Here is a 23,142-nt window from a genome sequence, read left to right as displayed (position 1 = left end):
TGAAGTGAAATAGTGAAATACTGAATGCAGCTCTCTGGACAACTGAAACCTGAATCCTGCCCCGGGAGTTGTGTCTGCCTGGATTTTTTCACTTGAGATTTTCGGTGCAACCTCTGAGGAGAAGAAGCTGGTGCTCATTTGTGAAGGCACGACTAATGACCTAGCTAGCAGCTGTTGAACGCTGCCCTTCAAAGTGTCACTTTTGACACTGTAATTAGAGATTTGCATTTCAAACGAGGGGAATTTTGCCTATCAGGATGCGCAGTGAACGCATCCTGCAAGAATTTAAACCACTCTGCATTCGGGACACTTGAGTCACCTCTGCTCTCAAGGGATACTGATAAAAAAATCCCAGGGGAAGAAAATGTGATATAGATTTTTCTGTCTTTACAGGGACGGATCAGAAGGGTTCTCTGAAATCCAGCCTGGCCCCAATGACCCAGATTGCACTGTGCCCCTCCAGAGCCGTGGCAGTTCGTGGGGCAGTGGTTTATTTTGCTATAAATGACCAAGTTTCAGGTTGTTTCACAGCCTGCAGTGTCCTACGTGCGCTCCTGCAGGCAGGAAATGCCACCTGGCCACAGAGACACGCTCGCTGCAGATCAGCAATTGTTCCTTGGGGCACGCTTGGCTCCCTGTCAGGCTTTACAAAAGACACCCTGATGGCTCGTTTCGTTTGTAAATTGTGCCAGCAGTAATGCCTGTCGAGCACCAGGGTTAGATTATATCAGGGGAAGAACGTGGAGTTTTAAATTCCCTGGTTTGAAGCCATTCTCCTGCAAAGCAGTGGCATTTTTTTCTCTATGTAGCAATGAATGTGGTTTTTATAAAGGTTCGGTTTTTTCTTTCAGTTTTTATAAGATTTCTCTTGTTATGTTTAAGTGGAGAAGTCCTGGGGTTTTGGGAGGTGAGAGTAGGGTTGTTACACTTTTCCCCTCGAAAATCTGAGAGGAAGCCGTTAAGGCATACAGCAAAATAATGATAATAATGAAGCGAACAGAATAAAGCTGGAAAAGCTTTCTGCAAAGTTGGAGTTTGCTCGCACTATCAGCATTCCAAACTCCCCAAAGCTCCTTCATCCTCTTTTCTGGCCAGAACCCTTCTCGACTCAGATTTTACTCTTTTTTCTCTGCCCAAATGTGCCCTTTTTCATCCTTTTCTTGCTCCCCCTTTCCGTGTGTGTCCCAGGCTCACATGGCAGGGCAGGGCAGGCTGGCACAGCATCCCTGGAGCCCTGGCAGCAGTGCCCACACTTCCATCCCTCATGGGGAATTTCTGCAGTGTGATCTCTAGGTGGAGCCTGCTATCACCCAGTTCCCCGTGAAAAGTAGGAGATGTTTTACCTCTGAGACTCCGGATATGTTTTTCAGACCACGTTTCTGGCCTTTCTGGTGTTAATGTCTGCTGTTCTATGTCAGGTGGAGGAGAAATAATAATTGCTGTTGGTGCAGCACCTCTCAGGTCTAAGGCACTTCTGCACAGATCAGATAGTCAATTAACAAATTATTTTTCAGTGAGCTAATTCATTAACCTCCCCAAAGACTTAGCTCGGTTATTCTGGAAAGCAAGACGTTTATAATCAGATTTTGCGCACCTACAACTACAAAATCAATATCATAAATTATTATATTTTTAATATTCAGTAGAAGATTTACATTCTTACCAAGAAGAGTTTGGAGCTGATAGTGCTGGCTGATGTGTTAAAAATACGTTTTTTTCCTCTCTAGAACAACCACTATCAAAGGTGAGGATAAAAAGAGACACAACCATCCATGGACAGAGGATGGCAGAACCTGGAGCTTTCCCACTGTGGGTAATTTTTTCCTGCCTGTGGAGATAAGGCTGCAGTGGCTTTGGGCAGTAAATTATCTGACCACAGCAATGTGAGAGGAGAGCAGAGAGCCTTTCTGGGCTGGGGAGGATGAAACCTCACAATAATTCATTTATCTTTGAGTATTTTGTTCCTGCTTCCAAATAGGAGTTGATGAGATCTTTCCTGAACCCGTTTGGGTTTTTGGGGGTTTTTTGTTTGTTTGTTTGTTTTTTTTCCTTTGGTTTGAATTTTTTTGCTGGATTTGTTTGTTTGTTTGTTTTTCTTTTTATTTAAATGGATTTGGGGGTTTTTTGTTTGGTGGGGGTCGTTGCTTGTTGCTTTCTTTCTTGCTAAAGCTCATCAGCTTTTGGTAAAGACTTGTCTTTAAAAGGGGCAAAACCCAAACCAAACAAAAAGCCCACAAAGCCGTCGATAAGCAATAGATAATTAATTACTTGGAAACATTTTGCCGTGATATCTATCCATTTATACATACATGGATATATATAGATATATATATCCCCCATATATATATATAAGGGGGTATATAAATGTATACATATGTACCTACGTTTAAAAATTTTTTTTACTTTTAATATTTTTGAGCTTTTTCTTAGACTTGTTAACACAAATTATTTTAATATTAAGACAATTTTCTGTGAATTGTTCAATTTTACTTCTTGGGTCACTTCTGAAATCAGGGGATTCTCCTGAAATCTCTTTTCTTGCAGAGCACAGAAGTTACTGGAAAACTACAGATTTAAGGAGTTCACACTGAAACTTTAACTGGGAACACTGGAATATACTTGGTTTCCAAGCTTCAGGTACTAACCAACAGTTTAGTAAGTTTTGCACACAGTTTAATAAGTTTTTATGGTGTTCCCTGGGACAATTGGAATTCTGGTGCTTGGGAAGCTCAAATAGCTCGTTGTTAAACTTTTCTTAGGGGAAAATATTTTGAATTATTTTGTGTCAATGTAGTTGCTGACAAGTTCAACTCCTTGGTCGCAGCTCATGGAACAGTTAACAGCATTTCCTCTTGCCTAATGGGTTGTAAAGTTCATTAGCTGCTTGATTAGGTTATCGGCGCCTGATAAAGGTACACTGAAATAATTATAGATTGGGAGTCAGTTCAAAAGTTTAATCGGCTTGTAATTTAAAAAAAATTGGCTTTGCTGAGTTTCCAGCTCTGTTAAACCGCTCCCTCTCAGCTTTGGCAGGGATGCCCTGTCCCTCGGAGGGCGCTTGGTTGTAATTAAACCTCCTTGTAAGTGCCCGAAGAGCAGATGGCAGAGAGGCCGCTGTCCATAGGTTCTGGCCGGTGCCCAGCTGCCGGGTAAATGGGATCATCCTGCCTGAGATGGTGGAAAACTCCTTTTTTCTTCCTTTTTTTCCCCCCCCCTATTATTATTCCGGTTGATTAACCTTCTGCTAATTGCTGGTATCCACCTCGCCCTGCGGCTCTGAGCGTGTCGGGCGAAGCCGAGCAGCAGGCTCGGGAGCATCCTTCCTCCCATCCCTGGGGTACCGGCCAGCGCCTCCCGCGCCCTTCCCAGCCGGGGATCTCACGGGAATTCCGCCCATTCCCAGCGGGGAGTTGATATTGGTATAAATTATCTGATATTTGCGCACATTTCCACAGAATGGATGTATCCTTCACTCCTTCCACCCCATCCCCTTATCAGCCGGAAGCTTTATCGGCGCTTACTTTGGATTGTTTCCCCGTAATTCCCGAGGTGGGGAAGCGTCCACATCCCCCTGCCCTGGTTCGCAGGAGCGCCTTATCAGCCTTTCCCCCGATCTTAATCATTGCCGGCCGCGGTTTCGGGGCTTTCGGCGCCGAGTTTCCCCGCCGAGTATCAGCCGGACCTCCGGCTGTCCCGGGGGGATGTCGCTGTCCCGGGGGGGGGGGGGGGGGGGATATCTCTGTCCCGGGGAATATGTCGCTGTCCCGGGGGCCATATCGCTGTCTGACATGTTAAAAAAACAATTCCACACCTTTCCTCTCTAGAACAACCACTATCTAAGGTGGAGTTACAAAGAGACACAGCCTTCCATGGAGAGAGGATGACAGAATGACAGAACCTGGAGCTTTCCCACTGTGGGTAGTTTTTCCCCTCGGAGTGTCTCTGTCCCAGGGGAGATGCCGCTGTCCCGGGGGGTGCCTCTATCCCGGGGCGGCTGTCGCTGTCCCTAGGGGATATCTCTGTCCTAGGGGATGTCTTTATCCCGGAGGGCTGTCGCTGTCCCGGGGGGGGGGATATCTCTGTGCCGGGGGGGATATCTCTGTGCCGGGGGGGATTTCTCTGTGCCGGGGGAATAGCTCTGTCCCGAGGGGGATATCTCTTGTCCCGGGCGATGTCTCTGTCCCGGGGGGGCGGTGTGGGGGTGTCCCAGCCCCATCCCGGGGTGGGGGCCGTGCCCGCGCTCCGGTCCCGCCCCGCCGCGTCTCCCTTAAAGCGGCCGCCCGGCCCCCGGCGCTCTCACCGCGCTGTCCCCGCTCTCGCCGCCCCGGAGCCGCCGCGATGCCGCTGCTGCGGGGCTGGACGCTGCTGCTGGCGGCCCTGCTGCCCTCGGCGCTGCCGTCGCTGCTGGCCGCGCCGCCGCCCGCCTGCCCCGAGCGCTGCGATCGCTCCCGCTGCCCGGCTCTGCCCGCGGCGTGTCCCGGCGGGCCCGTGCCCGACGCCTGCGGCTGCTGCCGGGTGTGCGGGGCCGAGGAGGGCGAGGCGTGCGGGGGCGCGGGGCCGCCCTGCGGAGAGGGGCTGCAGTGCGTGCTGCCGCCCGGAGCCGTGCCCGCCTCGGCCACCGTGCGCAAGCGGGCGGCCGCGGGGCGCTGCCAGTGCACCAGCAGCGAGCCCGTGTGCGGCAGCGATGCGGTCACCTACGCCAGCCACTGCCAGCTGCGGGCCGCCAGCCGCCGCGCGGAGCTCCTCCGGCAGCCGCCCATCATCGCCATCCAGCGCGGAGCCTGCGGGCAGGGTGAGGATGCGCGGGGGGACGCGCGGGGCGCGGGGGATGCGCGGAGGTTCGGCCCCTGCATCCCCATGCCCGCTCGGGATGCGCTTCCCCGGGAGGAGCCGGACACGGGGCTTGGCCGCGGCTCAGCCCGGCCGCTCCGGCTCAGCCAGAAACCGGTTTGGCAGCAGCTGCCAAGTGCAGGGGGGTGAAAAACCCTGTACTCGATTTACACTTATGTCCCACCCAACCGAGGGGTGATGCGCGGTTCGAAACTGGGGGAATCTGGTGCAAAGCCTGAGCAGCGGGTGCGGCTGCGGAGCGCAGCAAAGTTTGGAGGAATAACTCCAGCGCGCTCCCGTCCCGGCTCTTTGTCACAGGGAAATGCCCCGGGGAATAAAGGCAGGAATGCAGGAGCCGCTCGGATGTGATGGAGCAAAGGGGTGGGCAGAGCAGAGCAGGCTGCTGCCTGCCTTGGCCCGGCTTAGTAAATGCGCTCTGATTAATAAAATACTTGCTGGAAGGGGAGAAGCCTGTTAACAGCGTGTTAAGCTCAGCCTAGAGTTTTGCGTTTGTTTTTGTTGGGGTTTTTTTAGGATGGAGATGGACGCCGATAAGTAACAACGCGTGGCGTTTCTCCTTCGGCATTCTTTAGTTGTCAGCGTAGTCAGACCCAATGTAATGCGAGTACTCAGTGCAGGACGGATGTAAATTATTTTAAAAAGGTGTAAAAAGGCATTGCTGGGTTACGAAACGTGGCTGAGCAGCCCGGAGAAGCGTTCGGTGTGGTGGGAGCGGTGGGTGCAGGATGTGACACCGAGCGGGCAAAGCCGAGCTGGGATAAGCAGGGGATGATCGTCACAAGATGCAGCCCCTAATGCGGGCTGGATTAAACCCCGTAAGCCGAGGCTCTCTATCCCTTCCGAGCCGTTCAGCACCATTAGGGGGTAAAAATTAGCATGAATTAAACCTTTATATCTAGAGTAGTAGTCACTTTTTAGTAAGTCAGCGCTGTTTTAGTGAGGATTGATTATTTTTGTATAAGTTGTATCATTTCTGGACTTCCCTTTTTTAAAAAAACACATCTTCTTCTATACTTAGCCATCATCTCTCCAGCAGAAAAACATTCTAATGTGTAGTGGCTGTGTGTTCAGCCTACAGATCAAGCTCACAGCCCTGGTGTCAACACAATCAATTTTTTGTACCCCTGGCTGTCCCCTCGGTGTCAGAGCTGCGTTGTGCTCCGTGGCACGTTGCTGGCATTTGCTGTCACTGGAGACAATCAAACTTTTCACCCCGCAGTTTCCTGATGCCCCGTGTAAGACAATGCCTTGTGATTTTTATTCTCGATTCGTGAAACCGATGTTGTTTTCTCAGCCTTTTCTGCCGAGCGTTTGCAGAATTGGGGCTGTGTTTGAGCTGGGAGCAATGCGTGCCTCTGGTGGGGGGGACAGAAAATGCACGGGCTGCACAGAGTCCCTGTCTGGGAAAGCTCTGCTGCTGTTGTGGATCCATCAGGAGTAATTCCACACAATCATTTTGCCCTGTTGCACCTCTGGAACAAAAAGAAAGTGCTGGAGAAGCCAACCAGCACCACATGTTTATCTTTGGGTGAGAGCAAACATTGCTACCAGCAAAGCTTTTTTTTCATATGTAGAGAACCTGAACTAAAAAGGGATGGAGGGTAGGCTGTAAAGTGCTTGAATCGATGTTTTGAAAAAGCATTGCCTAATATTTGGCTCCTTAATGCAGTTAATTTTTAATTTTATTTTGAGTTCATCATCAGGAGTGCTTTTTCTTCTTAAAGATTGAGTTATCTCTAGCTGTTTTATTCATAGTAACACACCCATGTAAATAATTCAGTCAGTACAATGCAACAGCCTTGGGAAACGAAGGAATGGGAACACAGAGAAAGTGTTTGGAAAGCGCTTTTTGTTGATGTTTTTAAACTTCACACTATTTCAGTAGATGGTCAAGTGTGTATACATTGTGTATATTGTATGTACACAATGCTGTGTATATTGTTTAAGGTAAAGTAAAAATTTTCTGTCGTTTTCAATTTTCTTCTACAGTCTGCTCCCAGTGCTGATCAGTGATTCCCAGGGAATCTCTTCAAATACCAGCAGTGTTTAAAGGGAAGCAGCAGAGGCAGGAGCAGGTTGCTGTGGGTCTGAGTGCAGAAGGGGGATGATTCCCTTTGCAAAATGAGCCTTAAAAAACTCCAGCAGTGTCCAGCTGTGCTGTGCCAGCATAACCAGTGCCACCCCTGCTGCTGTGCCCCAGCCCTGAGCTGCAGCTGCCACTGAAGAAATCTTCCCCTTCCATCAGAGGATGCTCAGGCCTGCAGAGCCCATGCTGCAGCTCTGTGTGTGCTAGTACCAAACCCAGAGGCACAGAGAGAGGTGAATGTGCCCTGGGCAGGATCTGTGGCTGTGTCAGAGCATCCCACGCCCAGGAGCGAGGTCACTGCCACGAGACCTCGATGTTCAGTGGTGAGGTTCAGCATGCTGGGAGGATGTTTTCTTTTTCTTCTGCAAATATGTTTTTGGTGGCCTTAAATCCCTCCTGCTGACCAAGGAAAGAGGGTTCAGCACACAGCTTCAACCAGGCTTGATTCCCTTCCTCGTTTTTCCCACAAGTGCTGGCAGGCGTTTTGGGACACTGTGCCCTCCTCTGCACACTGTAAAACATAAACTGACCTGGATTTGTCCTTTCCTCATTAACCTGAGGAAGGAAAACATTCCTTGTGGTGGTTCTCAATTTCTAACTACTTTCTGCCTGGTTTTATATGTTTTCATGTTTTTGTTGGGTTTACCATGTCTAATGTGGTATCTCAGTGAGCTCAGCAGCCCTCAGCTCGCTAGCATCTGTCACAGGTGGCTCTGACATCTGTCCCAGGCGTGCTCTCACCATGATGTCACATCTGGGGTTTGCTGGGAGCTCTCATGGCTTGGATTAAGCAGGACATCACAGCTGGACTGCCTGGGGAGGACGCAGAGGTGAGGAGTAGCTCAGTCTAGAAAGCTGTGTACCACTGAGATACAGGTTTGCTGCTCCATCACAGCTCTACACACAGCGAGGGGGAAGCAAAAAAAATGAAAAATCACTCAATTGCTTGCAAAGTGGCCCACTTTGTGTTTTGAAATGCACCAGGCATCTAAGTGTCTCAGTGTCATTATCTGGCAGGAGAAAGGGACCTCTGTGGTCAATAACCCATTTGTCATTAACTGAGTCCTTCCAGAGCAGCCTAGGAGTGAGCTGAGGGCACAGGGGATGGGCAGGAGAGGAACCTGCCTGAATTCCTGTGCCTGACAGTGCTGCAGGTCTGGCAGGAAGGGATGGACCAGGGCAGGGAGAGAAACTCAGCTGGGAAACCTGTGAATGTTGGGTGTGATGGTGTTCGCAGGGGTCTGAGGATGAGGGAAGAGACGAGGATCTGACTCCATGTTTCAGAAGGCTGATTTATTATTTTATGACATATATTAAAGCTATACTAAAAGAATAGAAGAAAGGATTTCATCAGAAGGTTAGTTAAAAATAGAAAAAGAAAGAATGATAACAAAGGCTTGTGTCTCAGACAGAGTCCAAGCCAGCTGACTGTGATTGGCCATTAATTACAAACAACCACATGAGACCAATCACAGATCCACCTGTTGCATTCCACAGCAGCAGATAACCAATGTTTACATTTTGTTCCTGAGGCCTCCCAGCTTCTCAGGAGAAAAAATCTTAAGGAAAGGATTTTTCAGAAAATGTGTCTGTGACAGTTGGGAGCTCAGCCAGATATTTATCAAGAGGGAAGCTGATACTGTTGTTATGAACGAGGCTTTCAGCGGCTTCCCTGAAGATAATAACAGGCACACGGTGGTGGTTTTATTATTGTTATTTGTGTGCTGAAGAAGTGTTGGGAGACTCTGGCAGGTTACTTTGCACGTGCCAAGTCTATTAAGAATGACCCAGGAGGAGCAGGATTTTGGGGTCTGAGTGCACAAATGGCCATTCCAGTGCTGCTAAATGTCATCTCCTCCCTCAGCTGCTGTTTGGGTGGTCTGAACATCATTCTTTCCCAGCTTCTCCTCAGTCTATTTTGCAGCAGCAGGAGAAGGCAGGGAGGGAGGGAATGAAGAGGCAGCTGAAGGCAATGGAAATAAATAGCAACATCTTTCCAGAAGAGCACCAATTCCCAAGTGTGGAATTAAAAAGCTTTTCCAAAGCCAAGTATTCAGCTCGGAGAGGAGGCCACTGTAAGAAGTGGTTTGCCAGAAGCAGCTCACCTTTTCTGCTCTCCACATCCAGATTTCCTTCCTGGGCAGCAGGCAGTAATTTCGCAGTCTCCAGACTTCAAACAGTCAAGTCAGTAAACACAGATTGGGAACAAGGAAAGATTCAATCCTTTCATCTTCTGGGCTTTGATATTTAAAGGTACCTGTGGACTGGGCAGGAATGCTTGAGGCCATGAGTAAGCAGCAGGAGTGTTGTTAGGATGTGAGGGAGGCAGCAGATCCTGAGCAGCTCTCCGGCTCTGCCGTCCAAGAAATAGGAGAAGCTGGAAAATATTTTTCAAATGTGAGTTTACGTGCGCTTGGAGTGAAAGGAAGCAACGTCAGAAATAGAAGCTGGGGCTCTGTGGAACTTGTGCTGTAAGTGCAGCCACTCCTCACTCCCAGAGGCTGCTGGGGCCTCCAGGATCCCTGGCTGGACTTGGCACCGAGTCCCACTGCCTTTGTAACTGGGCCCAAGTGAATACCTGACATTATTTTGGAGCCTGTGTTCAGGATGTAGAATAAAATATTTTATTTTGCCTTCTGGATGCAGGTCATTGTGATTCCCAAATTATTTATCCTGTTTCAAAGAGAAGACTATAACTAAAAAATAAGCCTCCACTCCCTTATATCAAAGGGCTGTAAAATAATTGATCTTTTACTAATGGATGTTGACCTTATATCTGTAGGTAACAGGAGAGTTATAATACCTTAAGCTTGTGAGACAGGACACAGGTGAGTAGTTATTTTAAAGTTTAATGAACTGAGAAGGTCATTGCCACCACATTTTAGCAGCGGGAGGTGAATTATGCAGACAGGCAGAGCAGCTCTTGAATTTCTGGGTTAATATCAGAATATCAGACACCCTGGTCCCCTGATAGGGGAAGCACAAGGTTGGAGGTCAGCTGGCCTGTGCAATTTGTTACAAGGGCTCTGTTTCTGGAGGAAAAAATTGGGAAAACAAAGCGAATACATGTTCCATGTGTGAGCAGATGCATTTTCCTCTGCCTTTCCCGCAGGCTGGTACCTGGCCCTGTCAATGAGGGCAGTGCCACTAAAACTCTGTGTGGTGTTGGTCAACCAAACCTCATTCTTGTCTCTGTCACTTTTTCCCCATCAGGGTTTCTCAGTCTTTCCATCTCCTCGCTGTTGCAAAGCCTTTTTTTGGTGAGACACGGAGAGGGATGTGCAGTGAATAATTCCTACATCCCTTTTTGCAGAATTGCTGCTGGAAACCCCAGTGAGGCTGAGCTATGGTGCTTGAAATGCTTCTGGTAGCCCTGGGACTTTTGTTGCCAGACAACTGATGGATAAAATAATGCTTAGTAAATCTGGCAGCCATGCACAGAAGTTACCCAGTGGTCTAAAATTTGAAATATTTTCTGTAGCAGAGGGTAACTTAAGAGAGCTCTCAATATTTTTCCAGAGGCCGCTGTCATTGCCCCATTTCGCAGACAGTGAATCTGGGGCAGGGAAAGATAAAGAGCTTTGCTCAAGGTCAGCCAGCAGCAGAGCTGAGAGCAAACTGAGCTTTCACGAGTCCCTGCTCAGTGTTCTGCACCTTGCCAGCATTGCTGCTCCATTTTCCATTACTTTTCTTTTCCATTGCTCTATTTCTCAAACTCTCAGGCTGCAGCTTTGGCTTTGCCCTGCCAACAGCATCGATGATCTGTCGATCTGCTCTGCAGAAAGTTCTCTTGAAGGAGGGAAGGAGTGGGTGCCCCAGGCACCAGGAAGGAAGAGGAACCCAAACAAGTCTCTCCCCTCCCACCAAATAAACACAACCCCCCAAAATAAACACAACCCCCAGGAATCTCCTGCTTCAACATTTGTGGTGGGGCAGGGATGATTCACTCCTTTTCCCAGGACACCACAGGCACTGTTTGGAGTGTCTGCCCTTTCTCTATCTCTGTGTAGACCTCAATCTATGAAGGTAAAGCTTGGCTAACCCTGGTTTTCCTTTGTATTCAGACACTGAAAGTGGGCAAGCAGAAGCCACTTGTAAATATGAAATATTTTTCTTTATGAACTAGAATTTTACAAATATTTTATTCATTATTTATAAATAATATTATATTTGTATGTAAATATATGAATATATAGATAATATATAAATATATAAATATAATGATATAGAAATATAATAAATATGAAAGATACTCACATGGTCCATAAAATAAAGCAGGACAAGTGTGAGGATAAGATTATCAATATTTAAATAGCTGCTGTTGATAGGGGAGCAGTGAATATAATAATCAGGACTCTAAATATCTTTTAAAAATGCATTTTTGAGAGTGAAATTGAGCCCTGCTGTCCTCAGAACCTTTAGGTGTGGGGATAAGAATATCAATATTTAAATAGCTGCTGTTGATAGGGGAGCAGTGAATATAATAATTAGGACTCTAAATATCTTTTAAAAAGGAATATTTGAGAGTGAAATGGAGCCCTGCTGTCCTTTAAACCTTTCATGGGGAGCAGCAGGAGCAGCAGGGCTGTGTGACAGTGGCAGTGCCACCCCCTCACTGCAGCTCCCCATCCCAGGTAGGGATGCAGAAGGAACATCCTCATCACTCCAGCTTCGTTTCCCAGCCACTCACTGATTTCTCATGTCCACATTACAACAAATCTGGGTAGTCCTGGAGTGATTCTTGACACAGATGTAGAAAATACTGCCAAAGGCTGACAGATTTTTCAGTCTGTTGAGGCTTTGCAGTGCAATTATGCTGGGATCAAGTACTGTGCAATTACAACACCCCAGAGGAGGAGTGCTGTCTGTTTTATTACTGTTCTGAGGGCTTTCCATCTATTTTTTCCTATAGATTTGACCCTTATTTGTATCAACTCCTTGTCACTCCTAAGTCCTGCCACAGCAAAGTGGTGAAAGCAATGCCTCCTCCAGCTGCAGAAAAGCAGCATCTTGGGAAGCTTTTTATAGGCTTTCCCCTTAAGAGGGTTGTTTTTAGGCCAGAGAGAAGTTCAAGAAGCATGAAAACAAGAACTTGTTTTTATTCCCTGATGTCTTCCTACCAGGGTTCCTGGAAGTTTAAGCTAAGAATCTCTTAAGCAGGGATTTCTTCTGAAGATGCAGTGTGAAAGTTTCTCACATACTTAAAATGAGATCCTAATGGGTTTATAATTTCAGGAGGAGCTCTCAAGATCAGGCAGCTGCTGGTTACTTGTGGGATATAGGAATTACCACGTCGTTGGTGCTTAATGGGAGTTTTGAGGTTATTTTGCTGGTTCTCTGCCTGTAGTCAGTTGGAGCTGGGAGGTAAAACAGGGTGATGACCCAGCTTGGAAGGAACACAAACTGAGCAGGGCTGGAAAAAAAGGAGAGGAGAAATTATTCCTGACTCATCTGTTGTATTTTCAGCCTTCTGCAGAGAAGAGAATTGTCTGCTTTCACCTGTTGGCTGAAATACTCTGTTCCTCTGTCTGCAGGAAATGAGGCAGACTCTTTTCCATAACTACCTGACTTACATTTCTTAGTGCCTCCAGCTCAGACAGGGCTGCTGGAATCACATTTTTTTAATGACATTTTCCAGCTCAGCACTCTTTGCCCTTGCCCTGAATTGTTCTTCACCTTCATTCTGTGTGTCTGAGCATCTCCCTGCTCATGCTGCTCCTGCTGCCTGTGCAGGGCACTGCTGGCACGGCCACCAGAGCTCTGTGCCATTGTCAGAGGGCTTCTGGCTCCCAAGTAATTGGGATTGATTAATTAATGGGTCATCCTGGCTGAGGTCCCCTCAGCATTGTGTTAATATGGCAATGCTGCTGCAGGAATGGCAGCTCCTGCTCCCAGGGCTCCTACTTCTCCTTCTCCTCCTTCTCCTCCTTCTCCTCCTTCTCCTCCTTCCCCTTTTCCTTTCCTTTCCTTTCCTTTCCTTTCCTTTCCTTTCCTTTCCTTTCCTTTCCTTTCCTTTCCCTTCCCTTCCCTTCCCTTCCCTTCCCTTCCCTTTCCCCTTCCCTTTCCCCTTCCCTTTCTTTCCTTTTCCTTTTTTCTTTTCCCTTCCCCCCCTTTTTTTTCCCTTCCCCCCCTTTTTTTTCCTTCCCCCTTTCCCCCTTTTCCTTTCCTTTTTTGTTTTCCTTTTTCCTTCCCTTCCCTGTTTATGCCCAGGCTGGGTTTCCTTCCCACCTCACCGCTGCTGTTTACAGAAGGAATTGCAGTTTCCTGTTGTTTTAGATGGAGCTGTCTCTCCTCCCTGGATTCCTGCCTGACACCCAGTTGCCTTTGAGCCTCATCAGCTCAAAAGTCTGGTGGTTTTTGTTCCTTGCTGCTATAATTCTGAGTCTGTTTTGCACTCAAGCCAGTGCACTTGGTTTATAAAGGAATTTCTGGCATTCCTGAGAGTTTTTATATACATATTTTCTCCCTGTGAGGTTCTGCAAGGGTTGCTAAGGGCTGAGATTGTTCCAGTCAGATAAAATAGGGTTATGCCCATTTTAGAGCTAAATCTAAGGCACTAAAGCATAAATTGCTTTTTGCAAGTTGCACGGAGACTGAGTAACACAGCTTGGACCGGGATGCACCCATCCAGGGCATTCCTTCTCTGCAGAGCCTTCCAGTCCTGTGATCCACGGTAATTCAGCAGCTGAGCTGTAACAAAGATGTTCTGTGTCTGATTAACTTCCCACTTACTCTGCCTTGTAGATAGGTGGTAGGAAAAGTCCCTGTTTGGCTAAAAATGAAAGTGTAAATCTGAAATTATTTTGGAACTTCCTAGAGGAAAGCTGTGGGCATATTACATAAGAAATTTGCCCCTTGACCATTTTCAGTGGCAAGAACATCCTGAACAGCCTTGGTGCTGGATGCCAAAGAGGTCAGATTCCCACTAAGAACGAAGCTGGACTAAAAGGTTGGACCAAAGTTCTCTGAAGGCCTTGCTTTGCAATTTCATGATCTTCAAATACTTTTTGTTGTTGCTTTATAAATACACAAGAGCTCTTTTTGTCATTCTTTTCATGTAACTTGATAATTCTTACTATCACAGAGTAGTCTGGCTTGGAAGGAACCTTAAAGCTCATCCCATTCCATTCCCCCCATGGGCAGGGACACCTCCCACTATCCCAGGATGCTCCAAGCCCTGTTCAACCTGTTTTTGGACACTGCCAGGGATGGGACATCAGATATTGGTAACATTCTTGTGTTGCCAACATCTGCTTTTGCTTGCTCCTACAGTTTATTCCTACAACTTTACTATTCCTTCAATATGTTTCCCTTCCAAGCTCTTCTCAGGGCAAGCATTAATTTGTGGCCAGTAGTGAATGAGTAGAATATCAATTAAAAAGTGAAATTTTTCACCTTTATTTTGTTACTCAAACGTTCTTTTGTTCTGTGAGTGACCACACATTGCTCTGAAATCTGTCCTGTGTTACCATTAATTTGGGAGCTGCTCTGTTCTATGAACTTTGTGTAGATTCCCTGTTTTGTTTAGCTTGGCAGTTCTTTTGGGTTTGTTTAAAATCAGTGATTAAAATGAATGAGTTTCTTCTTTTGGATTAGCAAGGAAAATACAAAGTCCTTGTTGAACACTGCCAAGAAGGAATTGATCATCTAAATATTATGGTGATGAAAATGGACTTTAGTTTCCTTTTGCACGTGTGCATTAATGCCAAATAGCAATTTCACTTAAAGCCCTCACTTTAATCTTGCAGTGGTTCTTGCTGCAGGAAATATTTTAAATGAAGACCAGATTTGGGCAGTTTACTGTTTGGAGAGGTTTCAAGCATTTTATTCTACCATTATTTAAGGCTATGAAAGTATTTTTGCTTTTAGGGACATCACAGTAATGCAGACTTTCCTCCCAGAAATCTGTGAGGTGTCTTGAGTTCCTGCATGGATTATACAGGGGAAAAATAACTGATGCAATGGCATCTGTGTTAACAAGGTGCTGTGGTTTAAACCTCAAAATTCCCTCCAATGACCTAAGAGCTGCTCTTGAGCAAATTGCCTGTGACACGTCGAGTGTTGTTCCTTATTTTCTTAGTGTTTTCATTGCGTAATACCCTTTTTTGGGGAATTACACAACTTATCCTTGAATAGGAAGCGGAATATTTAGGCTTGCAGCTTTCTGTAATTTAAAAAAAAGAAAGTGTGGCAGCAGGTTCCCACATTTTTTTCCCCTGTCTCTCTCCAGCAGGGCTTGCTGATCCCCCTGTTTTCAGTGAGCTGAGCACCTTTGCTGGAGTTTTTTGCCTCCATAGTCAAAGGTTTGGAGGTTTTTATGGCATGAATGGAAGTTTGTACAAACACCAGTGGCTGGAGTTTTATTTGGGAAGGGTGGAAGTTCTCCAAGCAAAACTTGGTTTGTGGTTTGTGTCAGTAGTCACCGGTTCTGGCAGCCCGGAGCTTTCGTGAGTGCTGCAGCTCTTGCAGCTCTTTTGGTTTCGTTCTGCACAGAATCCCAAGCCATGCTTTCAAACCCCTGTGTGTGTCTGAACAAGGGGTGAGTGCAGGAGGAAATAATCTCACCTATTTTTCAGCAGCCTGGGCAGTTTGATATCTTTAGTTAATCCAGGAACTGCAGCCCTTCAGCGAGGGTGGCGCAGAATTTCTGGGATGTGCCTTTTTTCCCCTTTCACCATGTCTAAGACAAAGAATCCTGTTAAATGGGATAATTATTTTGCTCCTCACCTCAGTCAGTGGGGAGAGCTGAACCCCCTTTTTTAAAAAGGGAAAATGAGTGAAAAGTGATTGGGGGAAAAGCCCCATGTCTGACTGAGATGTGCCCAAAGCTTTGTTTGAAGACCTGCTCCCTTCTCTATGCCAAGACCAGCCCTTCCAGGGCAGCAGACAGCTCTCCCAGCAGAAGGGGAGAGGTTACTTTGGTGAGATTTCAATCTCCAAAGCCTCTCCTCAGTTCAGCTCAAAATAACCACCAAAAGCAGCATGTGTGAGCTGTGAGCATCATTGCATCGATGCCGCTTTGAGTAATGACCTAACCAGAACCCAGATCTTAATTTGCTTTTTGGCTCCTCTTCATGAAACCAAATTACTTCAGTTGTTTACAGCTGGGTGTGCTTTTTTTCATGGCTTGGTACTCTGTCTTGCTCTCCTAGCAGTCTGTTTACTGATTATTAGCCCTGTTAATGCCAGTTGGCAGAGATTTGCCTTCTCATTTCAGGGCTGGCAGCCAGCACACCTTTGAAGTCCTTGAAGAATTTAGTTGCCTTGGGAATTTTTCATGCTATAACCTATTTATATTTGGGGTTTGTTTTGGTTTTTTTTTTTTTTTGTCATTAACTGAATTCACAATAATCATCTTTATAATGTAATTAATAAAGGTTTCTTAGCCGTGCTCGTGGGCATTTTAGGGCATTGTGCAATAGTTCAATAAAAACATTACAAAACACAATAATCACAGCATATAAATAGAAAGAGGAGCAGTCTGGGAAGATTTGAGCATCAGAGCCTGAAGGTATTTAGGAACTTGAGCTTTATTCAAGCCCAGTTCTCAATGATTTAGAAGCAAACCAAAACAACACCACCCCTACAAAAAAAATTCCCCCCAAACCAAAACCCAAAACATATTTGTTACCAAAAGGCCCTGAGCTATTGGTGCAGCTGGAAAATAGATGTGTAAGAGAGAAGTGGGAAGTATACCTGGTGATGTTCTCAGTTTCACTGCTGGAAACTGCCCTGTGGTGGTTGAGAAATGAGCATCTGCCCATATTACATTTGTAGTGTTGGTATTTTTATGGCCATTTAAGCTTCCATGTGCTCCTTTTTGCCTAGGTTCAAATGTTAGGTAAATTGCACACACAAAGGTGGTTTCTTGTAGGAAAGATCAGTGCAGCTCTCAGCTCCCCATGTGCAGCTCAGTAATCCCAAAGAGAAATCAGCTTTTTTTTCCCCTCCATTTTCTTTATCTCAGTGATAAAAGAATTTTCAATGTATCAATACTTTTACTACAGCATTCAGATTTTATGTTGATGGTAAAGACCAGTTTACAGGAATTTTTTTGTTGACATTCATCGATGAATCCATCAAGATCAGAGCTTTGACTGTTGTTTTTTTGCTTTAAAATGGTATGTTTTCCATTTAAATGGGCAGTGGTTCAAGAGCAGTTGCAAAACCGTGTTACACAATGCAGGAATTCCTAATGCATAAGCAACAGGCAGGCGTGGCCAGCTGCTGGGAGCTTTTTGGGTCAGTATGCCATGAATTAGTATTTATTATCTAACTTTTTCAAAGGTAGGAAATTCTGAACTTTTTTTTTCACTCTGCAGTTTAGTTTGGGACTGCATGACGGGGTGGATCATGGACAAAATACTGTTGCCTCTGAAATCCTGGCTTTTGTAGGCCCCAGTTCCAAGGGAAGGCAGCTCTGAGATGAGGTATTAGCAGTCTCACCATGTACAGCCTGGGCATCCTTTTTCTTCTTCAATGGCTAAAAGCAAAAAAGATTGAAGGCATGGAAAAAAAGCTGTGCTTTGCCTGTGTAGTTCCCTCATCCGTGGAGCTTTTTTTGTTTTTTTTCCCAAGGGCAGGATGTGACCTTTGGATGTCTACAGCATTGCAGCTGAGATGAAATCATTTTGTAAGCAGTGATCAAAAAGCAGATCCATGGCTGCAGCAGTGCCCTGTGGAGTTTTAGCCCAGCACCACGTTTAATCCCACCTGATAATCTGTCCAAGCACCTATTTAATGCAAGTGGATAATTCCAGGCTGCATTTCTTATTGTAACAGCTTCCCAGAACTGTCCCTGTGATAATTGTCAGCTTTACAGCAATGACACGATTTGCTTGATATTGAATATTTCTAGTAAGGAATATAAATCGTTTAGGAAATTGATATTTCTCAATCAGATAAATGTCCTCTGTGGGACAAAAGCTCAAGGGCAGCAGCTCTTGTGTAAATCAGAAAGCACTGAATTCTCTTGAGGAAAACAGTGAGGTGAGGACAAAAGTTTCCTGATTGATGTTGTTGCTTCATAAAGCAGATAAACATTTCTGAAACAGCACAGCGGGTTATGTGGCTGCTGCTTGTGACTGGCTGCATTTAAAAGCCCTTGAGATGTTTCACAGGGTATAAATAAGGAAAAAACCTGTCCCTGAGTGACAGATGGTGTTTGGGAGGAGCATGCACCCCTCTCCTGAGGGTCAGCGTGTGCTGTTGGCATTGGGAGCTCACCTGGAACATGCTCACCCCTGAACCAAACCAGTGTCTGGTTAGTGTTAAAAGCAGGGGCACTTTGTTCGCAAATCATTATTGCCTCCAGTGTGTGCTTGAAAATTTGCATGGCTTTCCTCTCTCTGGTTTTTCCAACAGCAAAGGGCATTCGGGGTTTTGGTATTGGGATAGGTTTATGGGATAGTCCTTCTATGATTCTGCAAATAAATCGTCCTCTTACACCGTCAAAGGCACTTACAGCATCCACAAGCTGCTTATTGCTTTAATCTCTGCATGGATTTAGGAGCCAAATGGCAAAGATGGATGGGAGCAGCACAGCCCATTAATACTCTTCAGAAAGCCTGTTACAGGCTTGGCTTGTGCATGTATAGCAGGAGATGGATGCACCAGATAAAGCTGAAATGAAAACAAAGGGTGTTTCTCGCCTCTGAAGGAACACAAAATAACTCTTTGGGGTGTTCCCAATTTGCATAGCTGCTCCCAAGTTTAAACAGCAATGTTTTGCCCCTGAACTGCTTGAGAAGGAGGAGCTGTGTCAGAACTGTAGTTTTCCCCAGAGATTTTTATACTTCCCTTGGTGCAGACAGGTTTTCTGTTGGCCACAATGTGAGCTGGGTATCCAGAGGCATTTGAAAACCCCGCTGGCCCCTGCTGAATGCCCGGTGACCACGAGCTTTTGTTGCAGCACTGCCCAGGAATGCAGAGCTTTGTGGAACCATTGTGTTGTCCTATCCATTTCACAGCCCTGGGGGCGGCTCCAGAGCAGGGTGGGATCCCTGGAGCTGATGGAGCCCAGGGTGGGATCCCTGGAGCTGGTGGAGCTCACTCAGGGTGGGATCCATGGAGCTGGTGGAGCCCAGGGTGGGATCCGTGGAGCTGGTGGAGCCCAGGGTGGGATCCGTGGAGCTGGTGGAGCCCAGGGTGGGATCCATGGAGCTGATGGAGCCCAGGGTGGGATCCGTGGAGCTGATGGAGCTCAGGGTGGGATCCATGGAGCTGGTGGAGCCCAGGGTGGGATCCATGGAGCTGGTGGAGCTCAGGGTGGGATCCGTGGAGCTGGTGGAGCCCAGGGTGGGATCCGTGGAGCTGATGGAGCTCAGGGTGGGAAGGATGCCTCGAGTGGGGTTTTGTGAATGCGTGGAAGGTTCTTCCACACGTAGGTGCCAGGCAGGGGCTGCTGGGTCAGGCTGTGTGGGGACACTGGTGGGAAAGGAAGCCCAACCCCGTACCCAATTTAAACTTTCTCAGCAGCTGCTGAGGGCTCACATTGGGGTCAGGACCTCTGTGTCCTCGGCATTTTACAAAAGCAGCAGCCTGAGACTGCAGAACCCTCCAAGAAGGCGTATTTTGGCAGAGGAACAGAGCTGGCTTGTTTAATCTGGGAAGACCAGGCTAAGTAGACCATCCAGAAAAGGAGGGCAGCAAGGGAGGCGTCTGAGTACAAAAATCCCTTTCACAGACAGGGGATGAGCCCCATGGCCCAGTGGGGTGCACCCCACACCAGGAGGCTCCTGGCTCATTTCCCCTAAGGACAAAGCACTCCACCTCTGTGCAGAGAAGCAGGGAGGGAATCTAGGGCCGAGGGTCATGCTGCAGACGACTTTTAAGGAAGGGAAAGATGCCCACTCAGAGCTTTTTTTAATTCAGGTGTTTTGCAATGGCCCTCCTGCAGTCACTTGAGGAACTCATGACACGTCCTGTGTTTCTATTCCAGGCCAAGAACATCCCAACAGCCTGAGGCACAAATACAACTTTATTGCAGATGTGGTGGAGAAGATCGCCCCTGCTGTGGTTCACATTGAATTATTTCGCAAGTAAACAAGATGCCCAGCCTTGGTTTTATTTCTTTTTTTTTTTCTTTTTTATTTAATTCTTGAAAACAGCTGCCAGTGTGACAGAAATGTTGATGGATGGCATGAAATAGCAAAGAGGTTTTGAGATAATAAATATTTGTCATGCTTAAGAATTAAAGATAATTTAAGAGTCATGGAAAAATAATTAGCTAAAGTAATGGATGTGCTTTATCTTCTTAATGAGAGTAACAGCAGATATCTTAAAACATTAAGAACTCACCAAACTCCTTTTGGCTGTGTGCTATTTGGAATTATTTGTGACCTTTCATCCTTTTTGCAGCAATAAATGTTTTATTTCCCTTGTCTTTTAGACTTCCATTTTCCAAGAGGGAGGTTCCTGTAGCCAGTGGCTCGGGGTTCATTGTCTCTGAGGATGGGCTGATCGTCACCAACGCCCACGTGGTCACCAACAAGAACAGGGTGAAGGTGGAGCTCAAGAACGGGGAGACCTACGAAGCCAAAATTAAAGATGTTGATGAAAAATCAGACATTGCACTAATTAAAATAGATTCTCAGGTGAGTCGTTAAAGCAAGAGGCTTTTTGTTCCTCTAATTTAACGTCCTCCTTTCCAAAACGTGTTGCTGATTTTCAGGTTGGAAGGAAAAACAAGTTGTTTACTGGGCTGGGTTGTTGAGAATGTATGAACTAGGTGGATACACCTTTTTAAAAGCCAAGTTTGTGGGTGGCAGTGGTAATTTTGTCACCTCTCAGTGTAGTGAAAGTATTACAAATGCACTTTCTCATCTATCCTCAAAATAAAAAACAGCCCCTCATTTTGCTGGCTGGTTTGCACACACTTTATCTGATATGACTGTCTCAGAGGAGAAATAGGGGTGTTTTGCTTGTGCTACTCTGTTTTATATTGAAGTCACAAATGGCTTTTAGAGGACACATTTTTCCCTTGCTGATGCAGATTCTAAAGTGGAAAATACCTTGGGGAGCATCTTGAGCATGGAAATTAAAGCCAGCTTGGAAAGATGTTCTTACACTGCAAGAGGTTTTCTGAGCAGCTTCCCATCTATGATCCCCCTCCATATCAAATGCTCCTCTGTCAGCATTGCTGTGCCTCCTGCCACAGCAGAAAAGCTGTCAGGAGATTCTGCACACGTAGCAAGGAGAATATTGTGTGGAAATGCTGTGTAATGGAGCTGCCATCAGCTGGACGTGGCTCTTTGGGGTGCTGCTCACGTTGGCTCCCCTCGTTTGCTCTGTCAGTTGATGACCTCCAAGTTTGAGGGGCAGGAATGCTTCATTTGAAACACATGACTCAGAAATGTGTAGATCTTGCAGCGTTGTTTTAGTTCAGGGCTATTCCCCAGCGAGGTCAGAAGTGTTTGTGCCAGAGTTCATGACTAAGCCAGCGCCTAACGCAGAGCTCTTGGATGACCTGAGGGATGGAGTGCTCCTGCTGCTCCCTTGCCACCTCTATAACTTCAAATCTTCTTCTTTTTTAAAAGCTTCTGAACAGCAACCAGGCAGAAAAACCAAACAGAACCAATAATATTTCTGGTTTTTTTTTCTCTGTTTTCGTGTCGTCGCTTGTTTTCTCATTTTTATCTTAAAATAAGAAAAAGCAGTAAGAAACAAAGGGAAAGATCCCCCAGCACGAGCACTGGCAGCATTGGGGTGAGCAGGATGGGGCAGGGAGTGAAGGGCAGCTGGAAAAATGCTTTAAAATTGGAAGTACAAGGTGGAGGGGAGAGCAGACGTGGTGAGGAGAGGACTTGGAGCAGCAGGAACCTGAACTCCAGAGGAGAGAGGGGACAGAGAGGAGACACTGAACTGGTGTGATGGGCAGTTTGAGGACTCAGGAAAAGAGCAGGCATGGGCTTGAATGTTGATACCTTGAGGAAATGGCTCCTAGTTGTCCTGGGAAGCTGCTTGTGGGAAGGGAGAACCTGGAAGCAGCTTGGGGAAAAGATAATTCATCCAGATGGGCTTGTGGTGGAAAGCACTGCTCAACAGGGCTGGAATTGGTCTGAGCTGCCTTTGGAAGCACCTTATCAGCTGTACAAGGCAGTACCTTGGGTGATGCTCTCCTCCTGGCCTCCCCCATTGCAGCTCAGGATGATTTTGAGAATTATCAAAATTATTGGGGAGGAAATTTAAAGGGATGGGAGACCCAGATTTCCAGCCAGCTCTGGTAACCTGCCACTGGGCAATCCCAGTTCAAGGTGAGGCCTGAGGCACCTCTGTTCACAGGACAGGTGTTGCTTTGCATTTGAGAATTAAAAACAGTGCTTTATGTGTTCACAAAAAAAAAAAAAAAGTTAAAATAGAAACGTGGTCAGCTGAGAAATTGATTCTCAGATTGAACTTTTATAGGGCATTTTTATCTACCCTTTCAAGTTCAGTTTGAGCTTTCATTTTTGTGCTGGAATGCCTTGCAGTCATTCAGATGCATGAAAGACTTTTTTAAAATCACAGGGGTAATAATTTGTTGAATTTGAAATGCATTTGCTGGCCAGAGACTTCAATGGCCTGGTACAAATGACCCCTTAAAAATCTGGAAACGGCATGGAAACCATCCTTAAGAATTTTTCTGAAGTAAGAGGCGAAGTTCTTGAATTGGAATAAATTATTTAAAGGTGACATCAAAGATGCAGAAGGGTTTTTTCTTCTTTTTTATGTGTGGCTTGCTAAGGCAGGATCTGAAGGGTGAAGAATGCTCTGTGATTAGGAACAGAGCTGGGATCAGGCTCTCAGCTGGTATTCCTACAGCTGCTCAGATTTTGCAGCAGCCTGGATGCTGTTTTCCCTCTAAGGTGTGAACATCTGGTCAGAGACATTACCAGAACTAATTTGGCTTTGCTGAGTGCAGTAGGAAATGAAAAGGGTGGTAAAATCTGGGCAGCACTGAGGATGAACCGTTTCCCTGATTAAATTCTTCTCCGTGGAAAAACATCTTGCAGTCAATGAGGAACAGAAACCTTGGAGCAGTTGTTCCAGTCCTAAAATGTGCTTGTTTTTACAGTCTATAAAAGAGAGCACCAGTGTTTCTCGTGTCTGTGGTGACACTGAGCAGTTGGCTGGAGTGTTGAAAGCAGGAAGTAAGATTGGAATCGATGTGGTAGCCATGAATCCAATCTAAATATCCTTCCAAATGCAATGAGGAGAGCACATCA

The 23,142-nt window shown here is 46.3% G+C and overlaps 1 protein-coding gene across 1 annotated transcript in view; it reads left to right on the top strand.

The window, feature by feature from the left end:
• The first annotated feature begins 4,338 nt into the window (after positions 1-4,338).
• HTRA1 (HtrA serine peptidase 1) overlaps positions 4,339-23,142 on the top strand; it is a 35,488-nt gene continuing 16,684 nt past the window's right edge. Inside the window, exons 1-3 of the mRNA XM_054276621.1 lie at positions 4,339-4,792; positions 19,878-19,977; positions 20,328-20,532. Coding sequence (XP_054132596.1) covers positions 4,339-4,792; positions 19,878-19,977; positions 20,328-20,532 — 759 coding nt within the window. The remainder of the gene's footprint in view (positions 4,793-19,877; positions 19,978-20,327; positions 20,533-23,142) is intronic.

The sequence above is a fragment of the Melozone crissalis genome, unplaced genomic scaffold (genome assembly GCF_028551555.1).
Source record: "Melozone crissalis strain CALT ecotype California unplaced genomic scaffold, PUWL_Pcris_2 ptg000019l_1, whole genome shotgun sequence".
NCBI classification, from domain to species: domain Eukaryota; kingdom Metazoa; phylum Chordata; class Aves; order Passeriformes; family Passerellidae; genus Melozone; species Melozone crissalis.
Note: the sequence above shows the minus strand (reverse complement) of the source record. Positions and strands in the feature narration are given on the sequence as shown.